We start from the raw sequence: 12,684 nt of genomic DNA, 5'->3' as shown, positions 1-12,684 counted from the left end.
TTCATCAGTCTAATTGTTGTAGACTCAACAGTGGGAAATGATTTCACTGTTTCCCAGACTTTGCCTATAAGTGCTTTAGTTGACAACGATTTCTGGACACTGATGTTGGTAAAGTTCTCATATAGACGACAACTGAGTTGAATATTTTTGTCACCTGCTTTGAGGAAGGAGAAGACATATTCATATTTTCCAGAAGAAACCACTTAAATTAGACTGGACCGTTGTGTGGGCTAACACTGATCCACAGATTCACTTATGAAGTCAGATGACGTCTCCATTTTTCAGCTTGTGGTTATCAAAGAAATCCTAAGTAATGAGTAGCGGGCCTGCTGAAATTTAAGTAATTTTTTTTGTTAGTTAGTTGCACAAGTAGTTACTGACAAAAGTAGAGGTGAAAATTACTATATTTCTTCCTAAAGCATTACTGCTTAACAGTGTTCTTGTCCCAGGGAAATAACAAATATATAATTCAAGAAAAAAATACTTTATTTAAATGTTATAATATACAACCATGTCAGTCTTTTTAATGAACACATCTTGATTGTTTTAGTTTAATCTGATAATCATGGTGGGATTAAAAAACACAGAGTGGATCAGATTATTTCACAGATACATCTCAAGAGTTAATTTTGTCACTTTGTGTGGCCTCGACTCATGATGGCTTTCTTTGTGTTCCTCTCTGGTCTCAATAGGATGATGTAACATTTGGGTCCAAACAGCGCCACCAAGAGGCCAAAACTAGAGGCCAGGATGGCAAATACCTCCACTGCATCTGCGTATTTTCCTGGTGAGTTGACGTAAGCAGGGACGAAGGCCAGCCACACTGCGCAGAAGATCAACATGCTGAAAGTGATGAGTTTGGCCTCGTTGAAGTTGTCGGGAAGATTCCTCGCCAGAAAAGCTAACAGGAAGCTGAGCACAGCCAGTAATCCAATGTAGCCAAGCAAAACTGCAAAGCCGATCGTGGAGCCGACTACACACTCATACACTATCTTGTCATTGTGGTACTGGGTGTTTTTATGAGGAGCTGGTGAAGCAGACACAAGCCAGGCAGTGCAGATCGCTGCTTGAACGGAAGTAAGAACCAGAACTGTCACTCTCTGCTGCACAGATCCAAACCACTTCAGAGTGGCTCCCCCTCCTGGCTTGGAGGTCTTGAACACCGCCAGCACCACCATGGTTTTAACCAGGATACACGACACACAAAGCACAAAGCTGATGCCAAACACTGCATGTCTCAGCTGGCACGTCCATGCTCTGGGTCGTCCGATGAACAGCAAAGAGCAAAGGAAACATAACTTCAGTGAAACCAAGAGCAGAAAGCTGAGTTCTGAATTGTTTGCACGCACCATGGGGGTGCTGCGGTGATGGATAAAGATGCCCAGTACGACAGCAGAGAAAATCGTGCCCAGCAGGGAGGCGGTGGTCAGGCAGATACCCAGAGGCTCATGGTAGGAGAGGAACTGTGTTTTCTTTTGAACACATTGGTCACGCTGGGGGCTGGACCAGAAATCCTCTGGACAGCTGCTGCACTCCACAGAGTCTATAGAAAAAGAAGAAAATTCTCTTTTTTCTGCAAGAAAATGTGTTACCAACTTGAAAGCACTCTATAGGTAACACTTGAATGACTTAAGTTCTTTCAAATAAAGTTATCAATTGTGTTAATTGTATTAATATCTTAATTCATGTTTGTTTTTAAGTTGGTCCAACTATTTAATTTTTTCAAGTAAGGATGTTCCCCGCCTCTCGCCCAATGTCCACTGGGATTGGCTCCACCCCCTCCCTCCACCCTCAAAGCAGTATAGATGATGCATGGATGGATGGATGGATAATATATGATGGTATTTTATAACATTGGACTGATACCAACCTGTTTCATTCGTGAACTCTCCCTCAGAACAAGGGACACAGTCAAAACAGCACACAGGTTCTCCCTTCTTTCTGGCCATGCGGGTTCCTGGAGGACAGCTCTCACTGCAGACTGATCGAGGAGGCTGCAGTCATCATCATAAAACAGTTATTCTACACCATTTGATATTAATATCCCATGCCATATTAAATAAGACCATAAGCCACAACAAATATATTTAACCTGTTTGGATTCAAAGTTCCAGAAGATCTTCTCGTCATGAAGTGTGAGTTTTTCACCTTTAGTGGCAGATTTCTTAACCTCACCCACAATGTGAACTTTAGTTCTTCCATCAGGAAGCCACTGACAGTTCATGATGTCATAGATCGGTAAGGCATCGCCGTTTTCATCAAATGACACTTCATCACCAAATGGTGTGGTGAAGTTGACCTTCTCCAAGTAATACATAAGCTACAATGGGGAGTGAACAGAAGATAAACATATTATAATGGAGAACATGTTCCTTTCTTGATTGAGCACAAGCTTTCAGAATTTCATACAAACTACATGAAAATGTATCATCCATAAATGTACAATACACTTGAATTTGTTACCTTTAATTACATGTGTCAAAGAGGTTATGTTTTTACCCCTGTCCATTTGTTTGTTGGTATGTTTGTAAGGCAGATTACATAAAAACTACTGATTATCACAAAACTTGGTGGTAGAATTCAAACAAATATAATATATTTGAATTTTCCTCATTTTCCAAGGGAATACTTTATGGATCTTGATTTTAAAAAATGCATCCACATTTATGGGACTGATATCAAGTGTGTACAATTTGGTACAATTTGGTATGGGCTCTACTGAGTTTCATGCTTAGACTAATGAAGTGAATATTGTGTATTTTGTCTTGAGACTTGAGATTTGTTCTTTTACTAAAAGAAAATACAGAGTAAAAGCTACCAGGCCTCGTCAAATCACAATTTATATTATCAAAGTGTCAAACATGGAGGATCAGTTTAACAAAAGGTTTAGTGTAAATTTGACACCTGCCATGGCTCCAGGCTTTGCAAAGCAGCACAGCTGTGGCCGCTGAAAGGTCCTCCCCCTGGCTCACAGTGCAGCAAGTCATCGAGCGCGTACGCCAGAGCATACACTGCCTTGTAGATATTGTACTCAGGCCGGAGGTTAGAGACATCTAGAAACTCTGTCTCCACATTCTCTATGTCTTCATCCCCAGTGCACAACGCTCCTGCTGCTTCCATCCAAGCTGCCGGAGCTGGCGCAAATCTACACTGAAATGTGTGTTCCCAAAACTGTCTCACCTGAAATGCATTTAGAGGCTGAAATCACAGTATTTCATCATTATATAATGAAAGATCTGCTTGTAAAATTATAATCTCACCATGCTATTTCCATTGTTAGTGTTGTCTTCTCTGTCAGGACGGATGTGTAACAGGAAGTCCCTGAGTCCTGGTATTTCTCCCCGACGGATGGCGATGCCCAGTGTTCCGCCCAGGTACGGCATGAGGTTGGGGGACTGCAGCACAGCAGCTGATGTCCAGGCTTCACTGGCCATCCACTGCAGGCCTGTCACATTCTGCCTCACCACCTGTGCATTGCATTATACTGAATATATTTTTTTCAGACTTATGTGCAACAGCTTTAATTTACTTTGTAGCACAGAACAATTATATAGATATATAATATAGAAAATACAAAACTCAGACCAGTGAAATACACTTAGTAAGAGACACGTAAACAAATTAAAATGAGGTTGACTCTCAAATCTTAAGTCACCACAAGAGTTAGATAAGTAAATACCTCTTTCATTAACTTTATCACGTGGATCTGATGTGCAAACACGATGACCACACGAGCTGTGGATTTCTTCATCACCTCCACAATCCTCCCGAGTTTGACTGGGTCGTCACTCCAGGGTAGGATCTCTGTGTAGGCCAGACAACCTCCACCGGACACAGCAAAGTGAGACTGAAAAGATCTGGAAACGTGGAGTCCGTAGTCATCATCACTGACCAGCAGGCCTGCCCACGTCCAGCCAAAATGTTGGAGTATCTGAATCATGGCACGCACCTAAGTGAACAGAGGGAGGGATGAGTGCAAAGATTCATGTCTCTCAGTTAAATATTCTTATGGTGCTCTTTCATTTAAATCCAGTATTGTGTCTGAGGCAAAATCCAGGGGACATCTCTGATCTGCAAACAACTTCCTGTGAGCCATAATTTGATTTTTTTATCTGTAGATAGAGTTTCACCTGAAAAGCATCACTTGGTATTGTTCTGAAGAAGGACGGGAATCTTTGACGGTCACTCAGGCAGGAACATGTGGCAAAATAACTCACCTGTTAAAAAACAGCAACATATGGTATCCATACAGCAATTGCTTTTCATACAAGTCAGCAGAACTAATTTAATAATTCATTAAAATCAAAAAAGGCCTTGCAATACAATGCACATTTCCTAATCAAACAATTTAACATTTCAGATTCATTCAAATGAAGCATCAAAAGCAAAGCTAAGATTGAAAAGAAACTTACAATGGGCAGTTTGAATAAACCCATCACATCAGAGGTGGCGATAGAAAACGTTGAGAAGGGATCACCAACAATCCCCAGGACTGGAGGAGGCCCCACACAGGCCTCCTGAAGCAGATAGTCCTCCTCTCGACCGCTTGCCAGAGACAACGCAGCACTCAATCCAATCACCAGCGTGGCACAGTTATCGTACAGACTGTATCCCAGAGTCACATTAGGCAGCAGGTCAGCGCTTCTGTTTATCTCCTCGATAGCAAAGGCCATGGTCATGGCATGTCTGAAGCCTGGAGGATCAAAGCTAGCACATAAACGTACACAATTAACCAGTTGTGAAGTTACATATAAATTGATATGATATAATAAAACTGTTGAATTCTGCAGGAGTGTGAGACTTGCCCCTGGCAGGTGAGCTGAGTCGGCTCTGAGGTGAACGTCAGCTCAGGTAACACGGAGGTGGAGTGGACGTCAAACAACCCACCCAGAATCACATCACCAGGCTTGTTTATCCCATTGAGATAAAACTGCCTCCTTAGCTTACAGGATGAGGAGTGAGAGGAAGACTCAGACGAGAAAAGGGAGGAAGGGAACATAATCAACAATGAGAAGCCATGAAAGGAGAAAAATGTGTCTAGAAATGGCCCCATTACTGCCGTCCGTCCCTCCAGCCCCATCTCTGATCTTAATGCAGGAGTGCTTGTTTTATATGCAGGAGGATTTTCTTTATAGTTTCATCCCGCCCATCAGGACTTGGGCAGACATTTGGGGGAGGGAAAGCCAATATCAAATTTATACACATGATTTCATAATTCACGCACTTGGATTTGAATTATTTTTCTTTTGTGAAGGTGGCAGTCATGTTGAGTTTCCATCTCTCGGTCACCATGAACTATCTTGAATAGAAAGATCAATAAATCGTAATTCTGTAACAATAATATGAATGACAAAGGAGATTAAAGACAATAACAAAGCAAAGGCATCAAGTACTACTCATGAAATTGAGACGCTATCATGTCAGGTTTAAGTGAACTTTTGGGAAAAAAAAAAATTGCACATCATTGCACATCATAGTATATAAGTTGTTGTGTAATTGAAATAAAAATAAAGACTGGTTACAGTGCCATCAAGTGTTATTGTTACATTGTTTGCAAACTCCTGGCCTGGAATGTTAACAAGTACATAAGAAATTATCAGCAGCAACTTAAAAAAAATCATGAGATTTTTATTATTTCGAGTTAAGCGTCTAACCCAATGACGCCTTGGCGTGTGTGGAATGAGGGAGACGGTTATCAAACCCATCTTGACCTCCTGAGCCACAGCCGATCCTTCAGTTTATGCATTGAAGGGAAAAGGTTGATGTTTTCATTCATGTTTCAAATGGGCCAATCTCTCTTACATAGTGACAATAATCTGGTTTATTTGAAAGAAAAAGATATTCATATGTGAAGGGTGAATTCTTCAGGAGAAAGAGTGGCCTATATTCTGTAAATTTAAGTAAAACATCAACAATGCACAACTGTGAATCAGCTGTGGACATGACCACTAGATGGAAGCAGTCAACCAATCCCCTTTCTCAGGTCTGTTGTGTTAACCATGGTGGAGGGTATTTTTCAAACTTCGACAAAATATCAATAATTCCCTTCACAAGTTCATGTTTCCGCTCTTGTTGGATCTCACAGTGAGTTGATTTCCTCCACACATTCAAAATCCTCCTTAGCTCAGCTTGGTTTTCCCCCCAGGGCAAAAGTTCTCTGTGTAGGACAACTGCAGTGTCATAGTCACTCATCAGCCGACAGCAGAGAATTCGAACAAAGAAATCTACACAGCCATTTTCCATGTGATACTATATAAAGTTATTGTTTCACTGCTTGAGTTTAAGTACTGTAAGTCTGAAGAAGGGAGAGGCGGGTGGGAACATATACTTTGAACATTTAATAATGGAAAATAAAACCATTCTCTGAGGACAAGTCAGGAAAAAGAACAGAAACTTACAATTAGTCAGTTTGCATAAACCTGTCACACTTTTCATGATACATGTTGAGTTGAGCAACAATAACCTCCATTAATAACTAACATATCGTATTAACTATAAGACACGCAAATCCAATACATTTGTAGTTTACACTGAGAAATATCTTCATCCACTGAACTCTCGTTATTTTACACCTAAACTTTCTTAGTACATAAAAAATAATGAGTTTTCACAGTTTCTTGAAGCATTTGTTGTGAATCTCACCCTTCGCCCCTTCCCTGATTTGGTTTCGAGATGAACGTCATCTCAGAAATGACACATATGTAGCTGACTTCAAACAACTCAGTCAGAAGCAAAAGCAAAGTGGAGGTGTGGGACAACAAATTTCCCCTTAACTGCTCTCCTCCTGTTTACAATCTTTACAACATTACAAACCAAGACAAATATTAACATTACATAGATGTTAATCTGCCATGTCCACTATAGAAGATATACAGCAATACCAAATTATTATCGCTGTTCTCAAATTCACAGATGAGGGGCAACCATTTTAAATAACCTAATAACAGTTTTGCTGAAATAATTTTTTTTTACCATTTTAAAAACATTTACCATTTCCTTCTTTTATTACCTCTCTTTTCACAGATCAAAATACCACAAGTATCATTTTAAACAGCACCCTTTTTACCCTGTCTAAAACAGCCTTCCTCAGATTGACCTGTTTTGATTGCCCTCAAGCATGACGTTTCTGACATAGAGAAACCATAACAAAGGAGTTGTTTTTTTCCAGAGTTTTTGGGACGGTAGACATGCCAGATACCCAAATCAAATCAAATAAAAGTGGAATTTTCATAATACGTCCCCCTTAAGTACCAAACTTAAAAATGGGAAGTTCTTTTTATAGTAGGCCTATACAGACACACAAAAAAACAAAATTGTTCTCTTCAGGCCTTATTTCTACTCACTGAAAAATTATAACAAAAATATACATATAATGTATGAGGTTCAAATACTAATGGACTAGTGCATCTGAACTTCTAGGGACAACAAATAACCAACACAACAGAACAAACAAGTGTCTCTTGTGTCTGCCTAAGAACACTAATAGACCACAGTATAACCACAAAAAGTTGTTAACTGGAAATATCACTAAACATGGACCTTTCACTTTCTAATCACTAGCAGGAATGACACACAATGCCCCTTATGATAACTCAGCAAAAGGGAACAAGTTCTAGGCACAAATAATAGGATAGTGTTCCTCTTTTCTTAACAACCTGCACAGTGCTAGTACAGAGAAGAACATTTCACTGGACACAGTCTAGTTTTGAGAATATAAGTTGAAACTACAGAAAATTGTATCAAGTAAAAGTCATCAGGAAAATAAATACTCAAGTAAAGTGCAATAGTGCATTAAACGTGATACCATAAAATGGTTTGTCTTTCAGCATTCAATAAATCAAAATAAAATATTGAATATTAATATTAAAAATATGAATATTAAATAATAACTTTGATTGATCAAAGTTACCTCGGGGCACCACCTTTCAAATTGATTATGTCTCATAAAGGTACTAACTATAACCAACATTACCATATATATAGTTAGCTTAGTTGAAGGACATAGAGATCTCGACAGTGTAGAGGTTGTCAAAATTCACTTATGCCACATTATGAAAAACATTTGTGAAAGAAAAGCATTTCAGTCAGACAACTCACGTTTGATTATTTATCTTCTTTATTAAGATATTTATATTCACAGTAGACAGGTTTGTGTTTGGCGTCTAGGCTCCAACTTAATCACTCCCCATATGCTAACACGGGAATGATGGGAGTGATGAGCTAATGCTGTAACCCCCCGTTGAAGCCTACAGGTGGATGCTGGGGTGGTGGAGGAGCTGAGGCAGAAGTCTACAGTACTGCGTAGCAGTTAGGAATCAGAGAGAGTGATGGGATTTCCCTCTGCTTAAATAGACCGCCTAATGAGGTGGATGAGTGCTGTGGCTGGTTGTGGCAAGTGAAGTATGACACCTGATGTATGTCACATGATTTATGTCACCTGATGTATGCCACATGAATGAAGCAGCGCAGCTCGAGTTGCCTGCCAGAACTAGCTCGCTGGCTTTGCTCCATTTCAGTCAGACAACTCACGTTTGATTATTTATCTTCTTTATTAAGATATTTATATTCACAGTAGACAGGTTTGTGTTTGGCGTCTAGGCTCCAACTTAATCACTCCCCATATGCTAACACAGGAATGATGGGAGTGATGAGCTAATGCTGTAACCCCCCCAACACTGCACGATTCGGAGCCTGACGGATGAATCGGTATCTACTATGTGTGCACCATACACCGCCGAGGTGTGGCCCTTCTCCATAGGCGCATGCCTGCTGGAGAATATGCTACCTAGTGAGCCTGTTATGTGTTCCACGCCACTGCCGTGTGGCTATTCTCCATAGGCGCATGCCTGCCGGAGAATATGCTACCTAGTGAGCCTGTTATGTGTTCCACGCCACTGCGGTGTGGCTATTCTCCATAGGCGCATGCCTGCCGGAGAATATGCTACCTGGTGAGCCTGTTATGTGTTCCACGCCACTGCGGTGTGGCTATTCTCTATAGGCGCATGCCTGCCGGAGAATATGCTACCTAGTGAGCCTGTTATGTGTTCCACGCCACTGCGGTGTGGCTATTCTCCATAGGCGCATGCCTGCTGGAGAATATGCTACCTAGTGAGCCTGTTATGTGTTCCACGCCACTGCGGTGTGGCTATTCTCCCTAGGCGCATGCCTGCAGGAGAATATGCTACCTAGTGAGCCTGTTATGTGTTCCACGCCACTGCGGTGTGGCTATTCTCCATAGGCGCATGCCTGCTGGAGAATATGCTACCTGGTGAGCCTGTTATGTGTTCCACGCCACTGCGGTGTGGCTATTCTCCATAGGCGCATGCCTGCTGGAGAAAATGCTACCTAGTGAGCCTGTTATGTGTTCCACGCCACTGCGGTGTGGCTATTCTCCATAGGCGCGTGCCTGCAGGAGAATATGCTACCTGTGAAACTGTGATGCGCACCATGCACCCCCGTGGTGTTGTCATTCGCTGTGGCCATTGTCGCGGGAGAATATATACTGCCTAGTGAGGTTCCCCCCTACTGCCCTGGCTCTATAGGAGAATATATTGTGAACTTGGCACGTGGCAACCTATACCCCAGAATTTAACACTCTAAGCCCAGCAAACCACCTGAAATGCAACAATATTTTGGCTGCAAAGCACGTACACATTCTTCACTCATAAAAATTTCTTTGAACAGCAGTAATCACAATATGATTCGTTCATGGCTTAGCGAGTGCGACACCCTGTCCTTAACCCTCGACAAGAGTAAGGAAAAACTACCCAAAAACCCCTATAACAGGGGAAAAGGTAGAAACCTCAGAGAGAGCCGCATGTGAGGGATCCCCCTCCCAGGATGGACAGGAGCGCGATAAATGCCACGATCAAGGTTCGCATTGTGTGGTCACCGCTGGCAACGGAGCTCCTTCAACCTGTGCAGCCCCTACACGACACTCATCCCCGCGCTGGAGTCCGACACGCGTAACGCGGGGAGCACGGAGACAGGTTTGTCCACCGGCAGCCGCGCCCGCTCATGCTGGGCCCGACGGGAGGAAGGAGTAGAAGTGTGAGGAGGGAAGAAGGACCCGCACCAGAGATGGGTCTCACAAGGTCTGCACTTGAGGGGACGAAGGCGCGCCGAAGCATGCCTGCGACTGCCCCAGACGCGGAGACCATAGGTCTCCGAGATCTGCATGCAACAATGGATTTAGGCAGAGAATACACATTAAGACATCAAAGGTGCAGAAGATGTTTGAGAGTCAATGTTCTTTCGTGTTGTGTCTATCAGAAGTAGCGTAGATGATGGAGTGTTGCAGTTGTAACAGGCCATATCTTAGGGAGTGCCAGGAATAGCGTTCGGATGTTAGGCCTCAGCTCTGGTGGGGTGGCAATTCCCCATAGATGCATGCCCAGCTGGAGCATATGTTACTTTACTCACGCTCCAGGGGGCAGGAACTCATGATCTTTTGAGCTTGTAGAATGTCCTCCTTATGGAATCTGACGTAGCGTTGATATGCGGAGGATGACCAGCGACCCAGAGATTTAAGCGTGGCGGCAGGCAGATGCAGAGCCTCCGTTGTCGCGGCCCCAATTCTTAAAGAGTGAGGCAAATAGTGCTCGGGTGGTAGGCCGCAGCTTCGGACGAGATCATGAAGCATAGTGGAGAACCAGGATCTCGTCATGGGTTTGCGTCCGTCGATGGTGAAGAGAGGTGCCAATCGATGGGTTTGGGAGCGGTGATGGAGAAATGTTGTCATGGAAGAGAAGGGGCAGAAGGAAGTATTATTTTCTGCAATGTAAATTAGAGTGCCTAAACTAAATCTATCAGTTTTGGAGTGTTTTAAATATAATGAGTACATGTGCTCTTCTAGTGTAACATCAGAGAGAGTGAGGTCATGCTGGGGATCAAAGGCAAGAGACCTTGGGGTGTATTCACCACACCTTAGAAACCCGAAAAAAGCCATCAACAGGACAGCCTCCAGCATTGAATCGATATATGGTGAGAAACAACCCTGCCTTAACCTTAATACCAATTTGTGCACCAGTGAAATAGTGAGAGGTAGTCTTTGGTCGTTGCCTGGGGGACGTGCCTTTTTAAGACCGTTGAGGATCAGCTTGATGGACGGATTCGTGAGAAGACTTTGGGAGGCTGGATCTTGACATCGCATTTGAAACTGAATGCCTGCTAGCATAGCTTTAATACTTTGTGCTTTAAGATTACGGGATTTGAATGAATTCACGATGAAAGCACAAACTACCGGAATTTTTGCTGGTAGAGGACTGATGAGGAGGCTGGCGCAAAAGGAAGAGTAGAAAAACCAAGCTGAGTCATATGTTGTAATAGTGCTTTTTGCCAAACCAAGTCTCATATATTTAGAGGCAGAGTGCAACAGATCCTGTAGGGGCTTGGACGTGTTCAAATGATGATCATCTGATTGAATGAAGGGCATGGAATGCTGGAGGGTTTGGCCTGGGGACACATAGCTTTGAACTCCTGGATTTTGAAACGGGAAAGAGCATCAGCTATGTTATTTTCGTGCCCGGGAATATGAGTAGCTCGCAAAATGAAATTATTGAGAACGCTCACCCAGGTTAAACGTCGCATTAGATAATTTATTATCGATGTTTTTGAGCGGCCTTTATTGATGATTTCGACCGTTGCTGCATTATCACAGAACACCGTAATTTGTTTCCTAGCCCAACTATTTCCCCACAGGATGCACGCCACGACAATGGGGTAGAGCTCATAAAGGGCTGTGGATTTGGATTGGTCATTAAGGCGCTGGATTTCAGTTGGCCAGACATCTGCAAACCATTCGTTATCATAGATTCCCCAAAACCAACAGAGGGGGCGGCATCGGTGAAGAATTTGATGGAATCTGAAGATTCCACATGGTCATTGTAGAAGAATGAAATACCATTCCATTCTTCGCATAATAAGGACCAGAAGAGCAGATCTGATTGACAACCTTCATCTAGAACCACCAGATCATTTAGATTCTGGACAGAATAAGCCAATTCTATTAAGCGAGATACGAACGAACGACCATGTGGAATTATGCGCATTGCGAAATTGAGGTGGCCTAGTAGAGATAAGAGATCTCTTTTACTGATAATGGTAGTCGTCGACCGGTATTTGATAGCTGCTCTGATGCGAGACAATTTGTCTTGTGGCAGAGATGCTTGCATGAGTAAGCTGTCGAGGGTTATGCCGGGAAATTCCAGGCGGGTGGACGGGCCTATTGTTTTCTCTTCTGAAAGAGGAACGCCTAACTCGCTGAAGAGGTTCCTAAGTGCAGTGATGTTGCGAGCTGGTGGTGATGAGGGAACGTCTATGACCAGGAAATCGTCCAACAGATGGAGGACAAATGGGAGTTTGTACGAGTTGTAAAGAATCCAGCATAGTGCTTCTGAGAGAGTGTTAAAAATGGAGGGGCTACTGCGGCAACCGAATGTCAATTTTACGGAATAATAAAACTTTGACTTCCATTTAATACAAAAAAGGTGCCATTGAGAGGGGTGAAGTGGAAGGACTTTGAAAGCATCGGTAATATCGGCCTTTCCTAGCCATGCACCGACACCTGCTGATTTAATCATCTGTGCTGCATTGTCGACGGAAGCGTAGAATAAAGAAAACGGTTCCTTGGGAATTAGGCTGTTTATGCTAGGAATTGTAGAATTGTGAGGAGCTGAGAGGTCG

At 42.7% G+C, this 12,684-nt stretch overlaps 1 protein-coding gene across 1 annotated transcript; it reads right to left on the bottom strand.

Annotated features, from left to right (window-relative positions):
• Positions 1-632: 632 nt before the first annotated feature.
• Positions 633-4,975, bottom strand: LOC133003724 (extracellular calcium-sensing receptor-like). Its single transcript, XM_061073519.1, has 9 exons — positions 4,806-4,975; positions 4,413-4,707; positions 4,131-4,217; positions 3,680-3,949; positions 3,261-3,467; positions 2,905-3,180; positions 2,093-2,320; positions 1,871-1,994; positions 633-1,543 (listed from the first exon to the last, which is right to left on the bottom strand). The coding sequence occupies exons 2-9, from the start codon at positions 4,677-4,679 to the stop codon at positions 633-635; spliced, it is 2,370 nt and encodes a 789-aa protein (XP_060929502.1). The 5' UTR covers positions 4,680-4,707; positions 4,806-4,975.
• Positions 4,976-12,684: the final 7,709 nt, after the last annotated feature.

This window comes from Limanda limanda, chromosome 6 (genome assembly GCF_963576545.1).
Source record: "Limanda limanda chromosome 6, fLimLim1.1, whole genome shotgun sequence".
In the NCBI taxonomy this organism is placed as follows: Eukaryota; Metazoa; Chordata; class Actinopteri; order Pleuronectiformes; family Pleuronectidae; genus Limanda; species Limanda limanda.
Note: the sequence above shows the minus strand (reverse complement) of the source record. Positions and strands in the feature narration are given on the sequence as shown.

Bases quoted from the DNA above. Each gene is read 5' to 3' on its own strand.
- LOC133003724 (XM_061073519.1), bottom strand. From the start codon at position 4,679: ATGACCATGGCCTTTGCTATCGAGGAGATAAACAGAAGCGCTGACCTG. The intron at 3,950-4,130 runs GTGAAACTCTAT...CTGTTCACTTAG, and splicing joins TACCAAGTGATGCTTTTCAG to GTGCGTGCCATGATTCAGAT. The intron at 1,544-1,870 runs GTTGGTATCAGT...CTTTTTCTATAG, and splicing joins AGAGTTCACGAATGAAACAG to ACTCTGTGGAGTGCAGCAGC.